Raw genomic sequence first — 13,433 nt, 5'->3', positions numbered from 1 at the left:
GTACGGGCCGTTCTGGTCACTCCGGATTACCTATAAATAGGGGTGAGGGGGGCCGTGAGGAGAAGTAGAGGTTCTAGAGAGAAGTTTTAGAGAGAAGGTCTCTAGGTCAGTGAGCTCCTTTCTCTCCCAAATTTCTTTGTTTAACTCCTTTTCTCCTCTAGATCAATAACTCCTTCTGTCTTTTCTTGAAATTCAGATTAGAAATCTTGTTTTGGGAGGACTGAAGTTCCGAGTTGAGCCTCGAGGGGAAATTCTACTTTTGTTCAGTCTTTGGCTATCTGAGCCAATCTTCAGGTAAGGGAAGCTAGAATGTTTGTTATTTAGGATGTATGTGAGTTTACATACTCAATGGGATTAGGCCGGGCGCAGGTTGAGTGTGCCAGGCGTGGAAGAGCTCAGAGCTCTTGGGTTGGTGTTAGGCTAGGTGCGAGCTGACTGCTCCAAGCGTAATTATATTTATAAATAATTGTTTTAAATTGATGCTTATGCATGTTTAAAGTTAAAGTTTTAGATCATATATGTATGTATGGTGCGATATGATTCATATGTATGTTTGTAATGATACGTATGAATGTTTGAATATGAGTATGTTTATTGATCATAATGATGGATAGATCATTTATGATGAATGATGCATTATTGCATGTGATGTCTTATGACATGTGTATGACTGTTGATCATGATGGTGGGCAGACCATATATGATGTATGATGCATGATTGCATGTGATGCCTTACGGCATGAGTATAGCCTAGGACTTGAGGAGAGGAAAAATATTTTCGAACTGGAAGAGCTCACATAGAGTCTCTTGAGAGTGGTGCTTGGATAGGCCACTGATATATGAGAGTGGTGCTCTGGGAGGCCACTGGATTTGGGAGAGTGGTGCTCAGATAGGCCACTGGGTTGGGTGAGTCTCCTCTAAGTCCTTAGCTAGTGTTGGAGCGGGGTATGAGGTCGAGGGTTATTCCCTTAACCAAGTACTCAGGAAGGTGCGTGGATCCTTGCGGATAGTCGGTGGGCGAACTCCACTATTGACTTGGTTAATGCATGTCAAGGTCGTGGTAAGCCCGTACCCAGCTGTGCTATACCTGACGGTGGATCTGGACTTCCAAGTGTGTAAGTGACATCATCCGAGTAAACCCGAGGGAGGATTATATCCTGTTTAGCTGTGACCGAGCGGGCGCTTTGGGCGTGAAAACGGTTGGGGTGGTTTCGGTAGGATGGAATGTCACTTATACAGCTCTATTGTTATGGAGATCTCCTAGGTGTATGCGTGACGACGCATTTGATGATTGATATGCATTGATATCTGTCATGAGATGCATTTACTGCATGATTATTGACATGATGAAGTGTGGTGTTTGACTTCATGTTTGATGAATGAATGATTGATTGAGATGAAAGGTTCCTTAAGGACAGGATTTGGGATGCATGTGTAGTATAGATTTTTATTCTGTACTTGTATTATTGATTTTTGAATTCTAGCTTACCCTTTTATTTTCCATGTGGTGGAACTGCGATGATCATACTTGGTATGGGAGCAGGTCAGGGATAGCTTGGGAGTAAAGGTGATCGTTGCGAGACGAGGAGCTGAGTCTCGTGTTTTGAGTTACCATTTTGGGTAACATTCTTTTTGTCAGTGCTTGACCGGCACTAAAGAATATTTTGGGATGACTGTACATATATGGTGCTATATTTTATATACAGAAACTTAATTATTTTGATCTTTATATTTATGCCTGTATGTATGTGTTATCCAGTTTAATATTTTTTTAGTTAACTAATTGTAGTGCGATTCCACTAAGTGTAGAGACCGTGGCGGGTCGTTACATTCACTACTAATTAGTGATTATAAATTAGTGATTATAAATAATGTAGTAATTATGATGAATTGTTACATTTTTTTTCGCTCGATATTAATTAACATTATTTTATTAATGCAAGGATTCAAAATTTTAATAACTTTTGTATTTTTTTTTATTTTTTTGCTATAAGGTAGAAATGTTTGAGGAAAAATTCCTATTAATTTAATTTTAAATTCAATAAAAACATCTTATCTTAAATGTTTTCTTAAAAAATATTTTTCTTCATCATGTTATTTTTTTTCAATTATAAAACTCAAGCTTAAAATCTGATTAATGTTTATTTCAAGTCATCTTCCTCTATTCTCATAAACATCAAGGTGAAAACATTTATTATCCCGTTATTAGAAGATCATACAACAAGATTCATAAATATCTTTTATACCCATAAAAGTTATAATTATCATGATTAAAAGAGTTTTATTCTCATGGAAAAAAGGTGGGTAAGGAATACTCATGATAATAATATAGGAAGTTATTTTCTATAATAGTACTTATAACTTCCATTTTTATTTATTTCTTATTTAAATAATTTTAAATTTTATAAAGTATTCTTAAAAATATTAAAATTATCCAAATATTTTTTTTAAATATTTCCAAAATTAATATCCCATATTATTTTAAAAAATACAATATCATTTCATAGAACAAATTTTATAAATTCAATTTATTTCATACCCAAAATATACTTAGTTGTTGAAAAAAGAAAAGAATCTTGAAGTTTTAATGTATATATAAGTTATAAATGTGTTTAGATTAAATTAAATTAGAAGGTACAAGCTTTGAGAATAATATTAATTTTGAAGAATATTGGGGGAGTGTGGGGTTAGAAGTGTATGGTGAAAAATGTAAGGGCAGAAAGGGTGATTTAAGAGAAAGTTGGAGCCATTGCAAAACGTGAGTGCAGGTGCATTGATTTTGACAATGCAATGACCCAACTCGGAGAATCATAAGGTAGGGCAGATACAGTGTCAAATATTGTTAGCCTTTATCTCTTTAGATGTGAAATCCTAATAAGAATCACTTTAGTAACCCAATTAATTTTGAATTTTCCCTTTGGTCCCCATATAGCTTCAATATTTTGGATACTTCGATCAACTAGAGAATTTATATTTTATCAAACTATGTTTCAAAGTACATCATGTTTTGAAGAGTTAATGTTTAGTTATATAGAGGGCGAGAGAGTAGTCTTACCAACCACTCCACCAAACCATGAAAAGTGTCGCATTTTTTTTTAATAAATCATCAATTTAATTAATCGATGCTTAAGAACATGCTTTTTTAAGTATCTACAAATATGATTCTATCTCATATAAGTTATTGTAAAATAGAAGTGTAATTTTTTAAGTATTTTTGTTAGTATTAAAAGATGCTAATATTGTATTGCTATCTTCTCTTATATTAAAAAAAATACAATTTTCTTTCAAGATAAATTTAAATATATGACATTTTATGTACTTTTAAATTTTTTTGTTTACTTTTGATAAAAAAAAGTTATTACCAAAATATCACTTACATTAAATCTCTACAATGTAAATATTACTTTACTTCTATTGTTAAAATAAATGTTTTTCTCCCTTAACAAATATAGATAGATATGTTACACTTTTTCAATTTTTTTTATTTAATTACATATTTAATTATTATTTTTAAAAATATTATGAATTTCCTAACATTAATTATATATTTAAAATAATTTTTTTAAATATTATTTTTACAAAATGCTTTTTAAAGTTATCGAAATATATTACATGTGTGCATGATAGAGCTAGACTTAAAAGTTAGGAGGACAATAATAAAAAATTTAAAAAAATATTCATTCAATAAATATAAATTTATAATAAAAATAATATTTATAATAATAATTTTAAATAAAGAAAATATTTTATTAATTATATTTTAAAATATAATACGAAAATAAATAATGTTACTCACTATATTATCTTTTAGAATAATATATATTATGTACATTTAATTACCTATGTTTTTCATAGTTTACAAAGAAACATATGCATTTAAGGTAAAAACACTAAAATTTCACAAATGCATCTCTCGTAGGAAAAGTGTGTGCAATTTATGTTAAATTAAATAGATTAAGTATTGTATATTTTTAAATGTATAAAAAGGAATAGTTGTATAATATTATTATTTTTTGAGAGAAAATGTAATTTGCTGTAAAGTGTATAATTACATTTCTGACACTTATTTTGTTTGAATAAAATATATAAATAATTAAAATAATATTATATTGTAATATAAATTATTTATTATAAATTTAAATATTTAAAAATATTTTTTTATTATAATATATATATACACGTATTTCTCATTGTGAATTTATAAAATAAATATATATCATATATATATGTCTTATAGTAAATATTTTTTATTTTATTAATCAATTTTTAAAAATTAAATTAGACAAAAATTCACTATTATAAGACAATTACAAAGCACGTAACTGTTAAAAAAAACAAATTATAATACATATTATTTTTGTAATATTATTTTATAGATGAAAATGAAGGTTAGACCCAAGTCTCAATAACTATTCTCAGTGACAATATATTAAATTTGATTGAAATATTTTTTTTTTAATTATCCCGTGAACTATATTTTACTAAAACGTAATCTTCAAGTTTCATTTTTCCCATGACTCGAGAAAGAGCAGCAGAGTAGCAGCTTATATTGCCAATTTTGGCCATTTTGATGATAAATATTGAATTACAAAACATGACGTTTTAGTATTATTTGTTAGATTTTTGTATTTATTTACGGCATATAAAATTTTACATTATCAATCAATTAAAATTTATTATTAAAAAACCAGTAAACTTCATATTATTAGGCCATCATCAACAACTGCTGGTGCTTATCAACTTTTCTTATTAAGCACAATACTTGTTTCATAAGATTTTGTCATTGGAGCTGGTGCTTAAGGTACTAAGATAAGTACATGTTTTTATACTAAATTTTCTCCTCAGTGATATTAAAAAAGTAATTAATTAAAAATTATATGATAAAATGTAAGAATGTGAAGGTATTTGTGGATTCATTTAGTAAAATTTTGAGAGTTGTTGTATTGAAGAAATAAGTTATATACTTAAATTTGAAATAGTAAAAATTGAATAATGTGTAATAGCACTAAAGAAAATTCTCATACAATACTTGTCACAAAAAATATTTGTACCTGCATTATAAATATAATATATATTGGTAAAAAAATATAAGTATAAACTATAATAACATATAATATATATGATTAAATTTCATTCAAAATCAGTATTAAGATTATGTGTAACTATGTGTTAAATAAATTTATACTTACATATATTATATCTATAATAATATTTTTTGTATGTTATTGTATATAACATTTTTTTTTAATATGGTGAAATCTATTTAAAATTCGTAAAAAGTAAAAATGAGGTTGTTACCGGGATAAAAATGCTTATACATATCACAAATTATGATTAGATGTAAATAAAAAAAATAATAATAAAATACACTATTCATATATTCTTAGTCCAAGTTTTATCTACATTTTCATATGCTGCAGTTATATAATTTCGGGTGTTTGTATTCACCACGTGATTGGTTGAAAACTTGAAAAGGTAGTATCAGCTAGCGTGCTGTTTTAATAAATAGGCAAACTTTAACGAGAGTTGCTATTTAATTTGCACTTGTCGTAATTCCAAGAGCAACACAATACTCTCTCCATTGTAAATATATTGCAACTTTAACATTAAATTTTTTTAAAGAAATAATATTCTCATTCTTTAATGTAATATCATTTTTTAACTTGTTAATTTATAAATTATTAATTAAAAGTAATATATTTATTAAGATAATAAGATATTTTAGCAAAATTGTATGCAAAAATAATATATTTATCAATATTCTTAAGTTGTATATTAAAATTTTAAATTTTAGTCAATTTTAAGATCCTGTATAAAATTATGCCTATGAATAGAAAAAAAAAAGTTTAAATATGTTTTTAGTCCCTCAAATTTAAGACAAATTTGTTTTTAGTCCCTCAAATTTAAAACTGTTGTTTTTCGTCTCTGTAATTTTTAAAAATCTTGTTTTAGTCTCTTAAGTCACTAATAACATATTTAAAAGTGACTAATTAAGACAGTTATGCAATATCAATCAAATTTAATGTGATATTTTCACTAATAAAAATATCAATAGGTAGATTTTATGCAATAATGTTTGATAAATTTCTTAACAAAATTTGAATATAAGGACTAAAATAAGATTTTTTTGAAATTACAGGGACTAAAAATAACAATTTTAAATTTGAGGGACCAAAAATAGATTTATCCTAAATTTGAGGAACTAAAAACATATTTAAGCAAAAAAAATTATTGTAAAATTTTAATATACAAATAACTTAATTGTTTTTTAACGTATATTTCTGTCATTATAAGTAAATGAAAATATTAAGAATCACTCATATCTACAATCATTTTGTTTTTTAAAGAGTAACAAGACTTTATCGTTCATTCTCACCAATCCAAATTAATGTAGGATCAAGACAGATAAGAGCAAGTCTAAACTCTAATTAACAAAAGTAGCTAAACTATAAACCACTCTCATTCCTCGATGCCACCCATATGAGATTCAGTTTATCCCCTTTTGAGGGATCAGATTGAGTAGTATTGGTGTAGTTAGGATTAGTAGTGTCAAATTAATAAGAAGTTGGAGCAACATGCCCGTCATGATTATTGTAAGCTTTGAATGTTGAATGAAAATATGAAGTCCGATTCACGTCCACCATTAATAAGCCTAGACCTGTTTTTTTGACAAATTCATAGTTGCCCTTTTTGGCTAGTTATCTCATTGTGGAAGCATGAGTATTTCGAAAATTGACTAGACAAAAATAATTTAGATTAAAATTTAATCTATGCGATTTTATGGTGAAAACACATTTAATTTATATGTATCGTCCACATAAAAAAAAATATTATCAATCAATCAAAGTATATTAACTAACATGTATGTCTTTGAATTAAAGTCTTAATAATATGTTAAATATTTAGATAAAAGAACTTTATCACTTATAATAATTATACTTGACTTAAATATAGTTATTTCTGATAGGATTAACTTAATGATAGGATAATTAAGATAATATGTATATTATTTTATATTTGTTCCGGCCACGGGACGAACTAGGGTTTTCTCTAGGTCAAGCCGCGAAGCCAGAGCATTCAAAAGTGTAATCTGTCGTCCTAGCTCTAGGGTTCTAGGTTTTATACTTTTGTGTTTATGGGCTTCGTGGACCCCGCGATTTTCGGGATTCTCCTTAACCGCTCTTATCCTGAAGCCAAGGGAGTGAGTGGTTGTTTTCCAAATCGGTATTTTTCCGAGAATGCCTTTACAAGAGGACCTATCGGGAAAAAAGGCGTATCCCCTCTCGGGTGCATGTAATTTGGCGTTATAGCCGAGTCGCCACACCCCGTGACGGTCCAGTCGGGAGTTAGACGAGTAGAAGGTCCAGTCGGGTCTTTACCTAGACAATGTGCTGGTCGGGTTTTTACCTAGACGATGTGCTAGTCGGTGGTTTTTTGCCTAGACGATGTGCTAGTCGGGTTTTTGCCTAGACGATGTGCTAGTCGGATTACGACCTGGGCAGTCCACTTGCCCTTCAGCCCTGAGCCTAAAAGGCGATAGGGCTCAAGACATGGCCACCTGGTCGGTTATTTGCCAAGAGAAGGGTCGCTAACGTCCTATGACCGAGAAGGGAATCAGGTCGGAAAACGACCTGAACGGTCCACTTGCCCTTCAGCTCTGAGCCTCATGAGGCGAGAGGGCTTGAAGTCGAGTTGTCATATGTTTCCAAAGATCCCATCAGGCAAAAAACCGAGTGACCCTCCTTATAGGCGAGTGGAGTTGGGTTAGGGGCGAGTCGATCGGAGAGATGAACTCGGTCGTGGGCCAAGCGGCATCCGATCCAAAAGAGATCAAGTCGGGCCATTACCTGGATGGCACACTTGAGTCGTTCCGAACATAAATTGAGAGAACGTCTCGGCCAATAGCCGAGACGGTACATATGGTCTGACAAGTCATGTCTCTTCACCTTACTCGAGGTGGGACATGCATTTATTGCGAAGCCGGCGTTGCAGAGGCGTTAGTAAAGGTGGTGCCACGTGGCAGCATTTATCACGAAATATTAAATGCCAAAACGTCCCACGCGCTTCGTGACTCTTGAGCGTATTTTTTCATGCGCGTTGTGACTCTTGGGAATACCTCCTCACACACGGCCCTTCGTTGCTATAAATAGGGGTGGCCCCTTATGTTGTTAAAATTTTGCATTTCCCTTTCCATAGCTTTTCTTCCTCCGGTGGTGGCTTTCTCCTCCGTTCTAATCTACGACGGCTGGCGGTGGTTTTGTGCCCCTCTTTTGGTAGGTGGAGTTGTGAGAGGAAACCTTTAGGTACGCTCGTATTTATTTTGCCCTCTTAGTGGATTTTTCTTGCAAGCCTTTAAGTTTTAGGTTAAAACTAAGGTTATATTCACAATGGCTAACGCGATTTATGGGGAATTATATGGATGGGTTAAGGATGATGCATTGAAATGCGAATCTTTGATAAATTCCTGCGAAGCCATGGATAGCTTCTGTAGAGACTATGTAGTTTGCCGGGGTGGGGATGAAGTGGTCGCGTGTGAGCCTTGTGTTGATAAGGAACCAGTATGCATTTGTCCTCCCCCAACCGAAAAATTTACCTTTTGTTACACCACTCTCATTTCTAAGATTAGAGTGAGATGGCCCCTAACCGACTGTGAAAAAGGGGTACTTCAGCTTCAAATGAGGCGTGGAGACGACCGCTCCCAACTTATTTAGTGTTGGTCTACCGACTAGTATGCTGTAAGATGATTGAGCGTTTACCACCAGATATCGGATAGTGACAGTTTTCATATTGTCTCCCTGGCCGAACGTTGTCTCCAAGTCGGCGTATCCCCTGGCTATTACCTGATCACCTGCAAAACCAACCAACGTACCTGCGTACGGCATGAGACGATCAGTCGGAATCTTCATCCCGACGAAAGCTTCCCAAAACATTATATCCGCCGAACTGCCTTGGTCCACTAACACTCGTTTCACGTTGTACCCCATGACGATTGCCGAGACGACTATGGGGTCATCCTCGTGGGGAGATACACCCTCAAAGTCGGCGTCCGAGAACGTGATGGCTGATCGGGAGGGTCTCGGCAACTCGGAGACCGACAGTACTGACCGAGAGTACCTCTTCCTTGCCGCAGAAGTCGAGCCTCCACCAGCAAATCCCCCTGCTATGGTGTTGAAGTCTCCATGAATGGCTTGCTGGTGAGCCTCCTTAGATTTTTGCGGGGGGTCTCTCGGGGGAGACCTCCCCTCGCGTCTTCCTCTCCTGTTGTCTTCTCCCTCCTGCCTATGTCGCCTGTCGGACGAGCTCTCACCCTTCTTTCCTGCAATAAACTCTTTCAACCGACCCTCCTTGATAAGGCGCTCAATTTGCCTCCCAAGAACGAAACAATTCTCCGTCTTGTGTCCATGAGCCCGATGAAACTCACACCAGTCAGTTTTGTAGGGCCCCAACTGCCGGTCAGTTGCCTCTGGGAAGTCAAATAATGACGCACTATTTACGTCATGCAGAATGTGTCGCCTGGGAACATTAAGTGGCGTAAACTTCTCCTCCTCCTTGCTTCGTGACCATTCGGCCTTTGGGCGACTGATATGATCGAACTGCCGATAGTTACCCTCCTTTGCGTTGTAGCGATCGCTTCGCTTATTCCAGTCCGACCGCGGTCGGAGATGCTTGTTACTCTCCTTATTACTGCCCCCTGCCTCTCGGTTCTCGGCTGCCCTCTTTATGATCTGGTTTTCTTCCGTCTTGATGTGGCTTAAAGCAAAAGCCCTTACCTCCGACATTGTTTGACAGTTAGCTCTCTCGAGCGCAATGTCGAACGCTCCAGACCGCAAACCCTTCTGGAAGGCGATGACCGCCATTCTCTCATCCAAGGATGCTATCTTCAGAGCCACCTCATTGAATCTCTGCAGAAAATCCTTCAATGACTCCTCCCGTTGCTGCTTAAGGTCAAATAAATCCGACGTGATCGGTGGCTTCTTCTTATTGGCAGCGAATTGAGCCATAAACAGCCGACTGAAAACGTCAAAGTCGATGATGGATCGGTCGGGGAGGCTACTAAACCAATCGAGCGCCGCCTTTTTAAGCGTACCCATGAACAGTTTGCAACGGACTTCCATGCTCCCTCCGCAAATCAGCATCTGAGCTCGGAAATCTGTTAGATGTTGACTGGGATCCTGTGATCCATCGAAAGGTTCGACCTGCGGTATCCGATGATCCCTGGGGATGGCCTCAGCCTCTATGGCCTCCGAGAAAGGCCGAAAATCCCTTGGGACTTCCTGCATGACATCCTCCTCCAACGCTCTGGTGTTGGCTTCTATCCTGGCCTGTAACTCATCCGCTCGCCTCCTGATCTCCTCGTTTTCGCGCTGAATGGCCTCCTCTCTCTCCCTGGATCGTGCATTATCCTCCCGTAGGCCATTGATCATGGCCATCATCTCCTCCATGGTAGGGGGTTGTGAATTGCTGTTGTTGCCGCCTCTCGCCATGGTAAAGTGTAGGTCTTTCTGTATTTCTTGGGGCGTAGGAAAAGTTTTACCGTGGCCCCACGGTGGGCGCCAAAATGTTCCGGCCACGGGACGAACTAGGGTTTTCTCTAGGTCAAGCCGCGAAGCCAGAGCATTCAAAAGTGTAATCTGTCGTCCTAGCTCTAGGGTTCTAGGTTTTATACTTTTGTGTTTATGGGCTTCGTGGACCCCGCGATTTTCGGGATTCTCCTTAACCGCTCTTATCCTGAAGCCAAGGGAGTGAGTGGTTGTTTTCCAAATCGGTATTTTTCCGAGAATGCCTTTACAAGAGGACCTATCGGGAAAAAAGGCGTATCCCCTCTCGGGTGCATGTAATTTGGCGTTATAGCCGAGTCGCCACACCCCGTGACGGTCCAGTCGGGAGTTAGACGAGTAGAAGGTCCAGTCGGGTCTTTACCTAGACAATGTGCTGGTCGGGTTTTTACCTAGACGATGTGCTAGTCGGTGGTTTTTTGCCTAGACGATGTGCTAGTCGGGTTTTTGCCTAGACGATGTGCTAGTCGGATTACGACCTGGGCAGTCCAATATTCAAATTTTAAATTTTAATGTTTGTATTGTTGAAACATAGTTGAAAACGCAAGTGGAAGCACAGCATATCGTGATGAAATTAAAGAACATGCATGCAGCAAAGGGCGACGGCGGTAATTAGCAGATGATAATTGAGTTAGGGTTTGTGTTTCAGTAGCCCTTAAAAACCAGCTGGCATGGCATTGGCAGTGAAGAATAAGGTGCTTTGACAATAAGCACTTTTAATTAACTAATAATTGGTTTGGGGGGTGGGGGAGGGGCTTTCAACTTTCAACTTTGAAACATGAATTCGAAACCAAGAAAAGTAACCACTTATTTTCTACAACCGACACAGACACACACTTGAACCTCTTTTCTTATTTCATCACTCTTGAGCTTGCATCTCATATTTTAAACTCATCCTAGCTAGTTCTTTTCCACAATTTTATTATACCACCACCTAATAATTTCCACAAATTATTGTCGACCGGTACTTTATCATGTAAAATGTACCTAAATGTCTTATATAATGAAATAATATATATATTTTTTTACATTTTTACTTAAAAAACTTTTGTCAAAATCACACATACTAATATAAATAACTATTTTATTTAGTTTCATACAACAATTTATTATGAATCAATTTTATTTATTTATATTTATAATTAAATTATCGATGAAAATATGAATCTATATCAAATCTTATACATCCATATTAATAAAATTAATAAATGACAACTAAAGAATTTAAAAGATGAAAAACAACATTTATTTCTTAAACTTTTCTTATTATTTCGACAAGAATACATATCAGGTCAGTTAATCGTTAGTTTTTAACTAACCGACTTGGTAGATATGGTCTATTGATTTACAAGTAAGATATTATTGGTTGATACCAACCATAAATATGGTGCTGTGCATTATCTTTATATTTACTCTGATTTCAGTAACTAAGTGCAACAATTAATTATACATTTCATGTCCCGTAGATCTCATAAAGATAAGATAATTATGTGGAAATGATTAGATAAAACCACTCTTTAAATAACAGATCGTGAAAGGGATAATCATATAAAGATAGAAAATAATGTTAGTATAAAAAATAAAATAAAAAAGATATTTTTTTGCATATATAGATGGGTATATGACTTATTGAATGCTCCCACCATATAGAATCTTCTCTGTCGACAGGAATAAAAAGTTATAAATTGGTCATGGTAACGACTAATATAGAAAAATGCACATCAACTTTGGCTTATAAGTTATACTTTTTTGTACAGTGGCTTAGGTTATATAGATGTGCAGTTAAATTTTTAAAAAAATAAAATAATTATTTTTAAAATTTTCAATACATTATGATTATCTTTTCAAATAAAAATAAAATACTATCATGATTATATTTATCGGAAAGCAGTTACATTAGAAATTATTTTATCATTATAATATAATTTTAAAAATATTAAAATAATATATTCAAAAAAAATTACTAGTATAATTAAATCATTAAAATCAATCTAATAATAAGAAATTTTTAATAATATGTACAAAATTCTAAATTATATTAATCTTGTTATTTATATATATATATATATAAAAGGATGGATACACCTACTCTAAATATTAAGAAAAATAAAGATAGAATGAGATATATTATTAAAATTAGAGAGTCACTTATATATAAAAGAAATATTAACAGAAAATAGTTAAAAAATTACACTACAAGAAAAATAAAGATTATCAATAGTTATAAATTTGTCAAAAAATTTATATTTCTTACAGATTTTACTGACCCATAATTTTCGATGGATACAAATCTGTCAAAAAATTTATATTTTCGACAGATATATTTGTCGGTAATTTCTGACAAATACAAATTTGTCAAAAAATTTATATTTTCAACGGGAAAAAAATTCATATGAAAAGTTATATTATCGATAGAATATTTCCAACGAAATTATATTTGTCAAAAATGTAAGAATTTTTAACGAAATTTTTGACAAATATTTAAGTCAAAAAATTTTTGACGAAATGTTATTAACGTTATAACGACCCGGCAGGTCCTACACATACCATTGTACACCGGAAACACCAAGCAGAAAGAACAAGTATATAAATATAGGATCTAGAATATAAATATATACAAAGTCCCAATCCAACTCGAGTTAGAGTGTACCAAAAACAACCAAACCAAAACAAAATACAACATCAACCGCTACACCAAGTAGCTGAAACAACATAACAGCAACTAAGGTCAGCTCCGCCTGCCCGCTGCAGACTCACCACAAGCCACACACCTATCCCTACTCTGCTCCCGTACATAGTACGATCATAGCAGTCCAACCACATGGAAACAACAAAGGGTAAGCTAGTATAAAAAGGTCAACGTCTAGCAAGATTTTA

At 34.1% G+C, this 13,433-nt stretch overlaps 1 protein-coding gene across 1 annotated transcript; it reads right to left on the bottom strand.

The window, feature by feature from the left end:
• Positions 1-8,639: 8,639 nt before the first annotated feature.
• Positions 8,640-10,484, bottom strand: LOC145955924 (uncharacterized). The gene has a single exon (XM_083071422.1). It carries the CDS (start codon positions 10,482-10,484, stop codon positions 8,640-8,642), a length of 1,845 nt encoding a protein of 614 aa, XP_082927548.1.
• Positions 10,485-13,433: the final 2,949 nt, after the last annotated feature.

The sequence above is a fragment of the Cajanus cajan genome, chromosome 1 (assembly GCF_000230855.2).
Source record: "Cajanus cajan strain Asha chromosome 1, NIPB_CcT2T_4, whole genome shotgun sequence".
Classification (NCBI taxonomy): Eukaryota; Viridiplantae; Streptophyta; class Magnoliopsida; order Fabales; family Fabaceae; genus Cajanus; species Cajanus cajan.
Note: the sequence above shows the minus strand (reverse complement) of the source record. Positions and strands in the feature narration are given on the sequence as shown.

Bases quoted from the DNA above. Each gene is read 5' to 3' on its own strand.
- LOC145955924 (XM_083071422.1), bottom strand. From the start codon at position 10,484: ATGGCGAGAGGCGGCAACAACAGCAATTCACAACCCCCTACCATGGAG.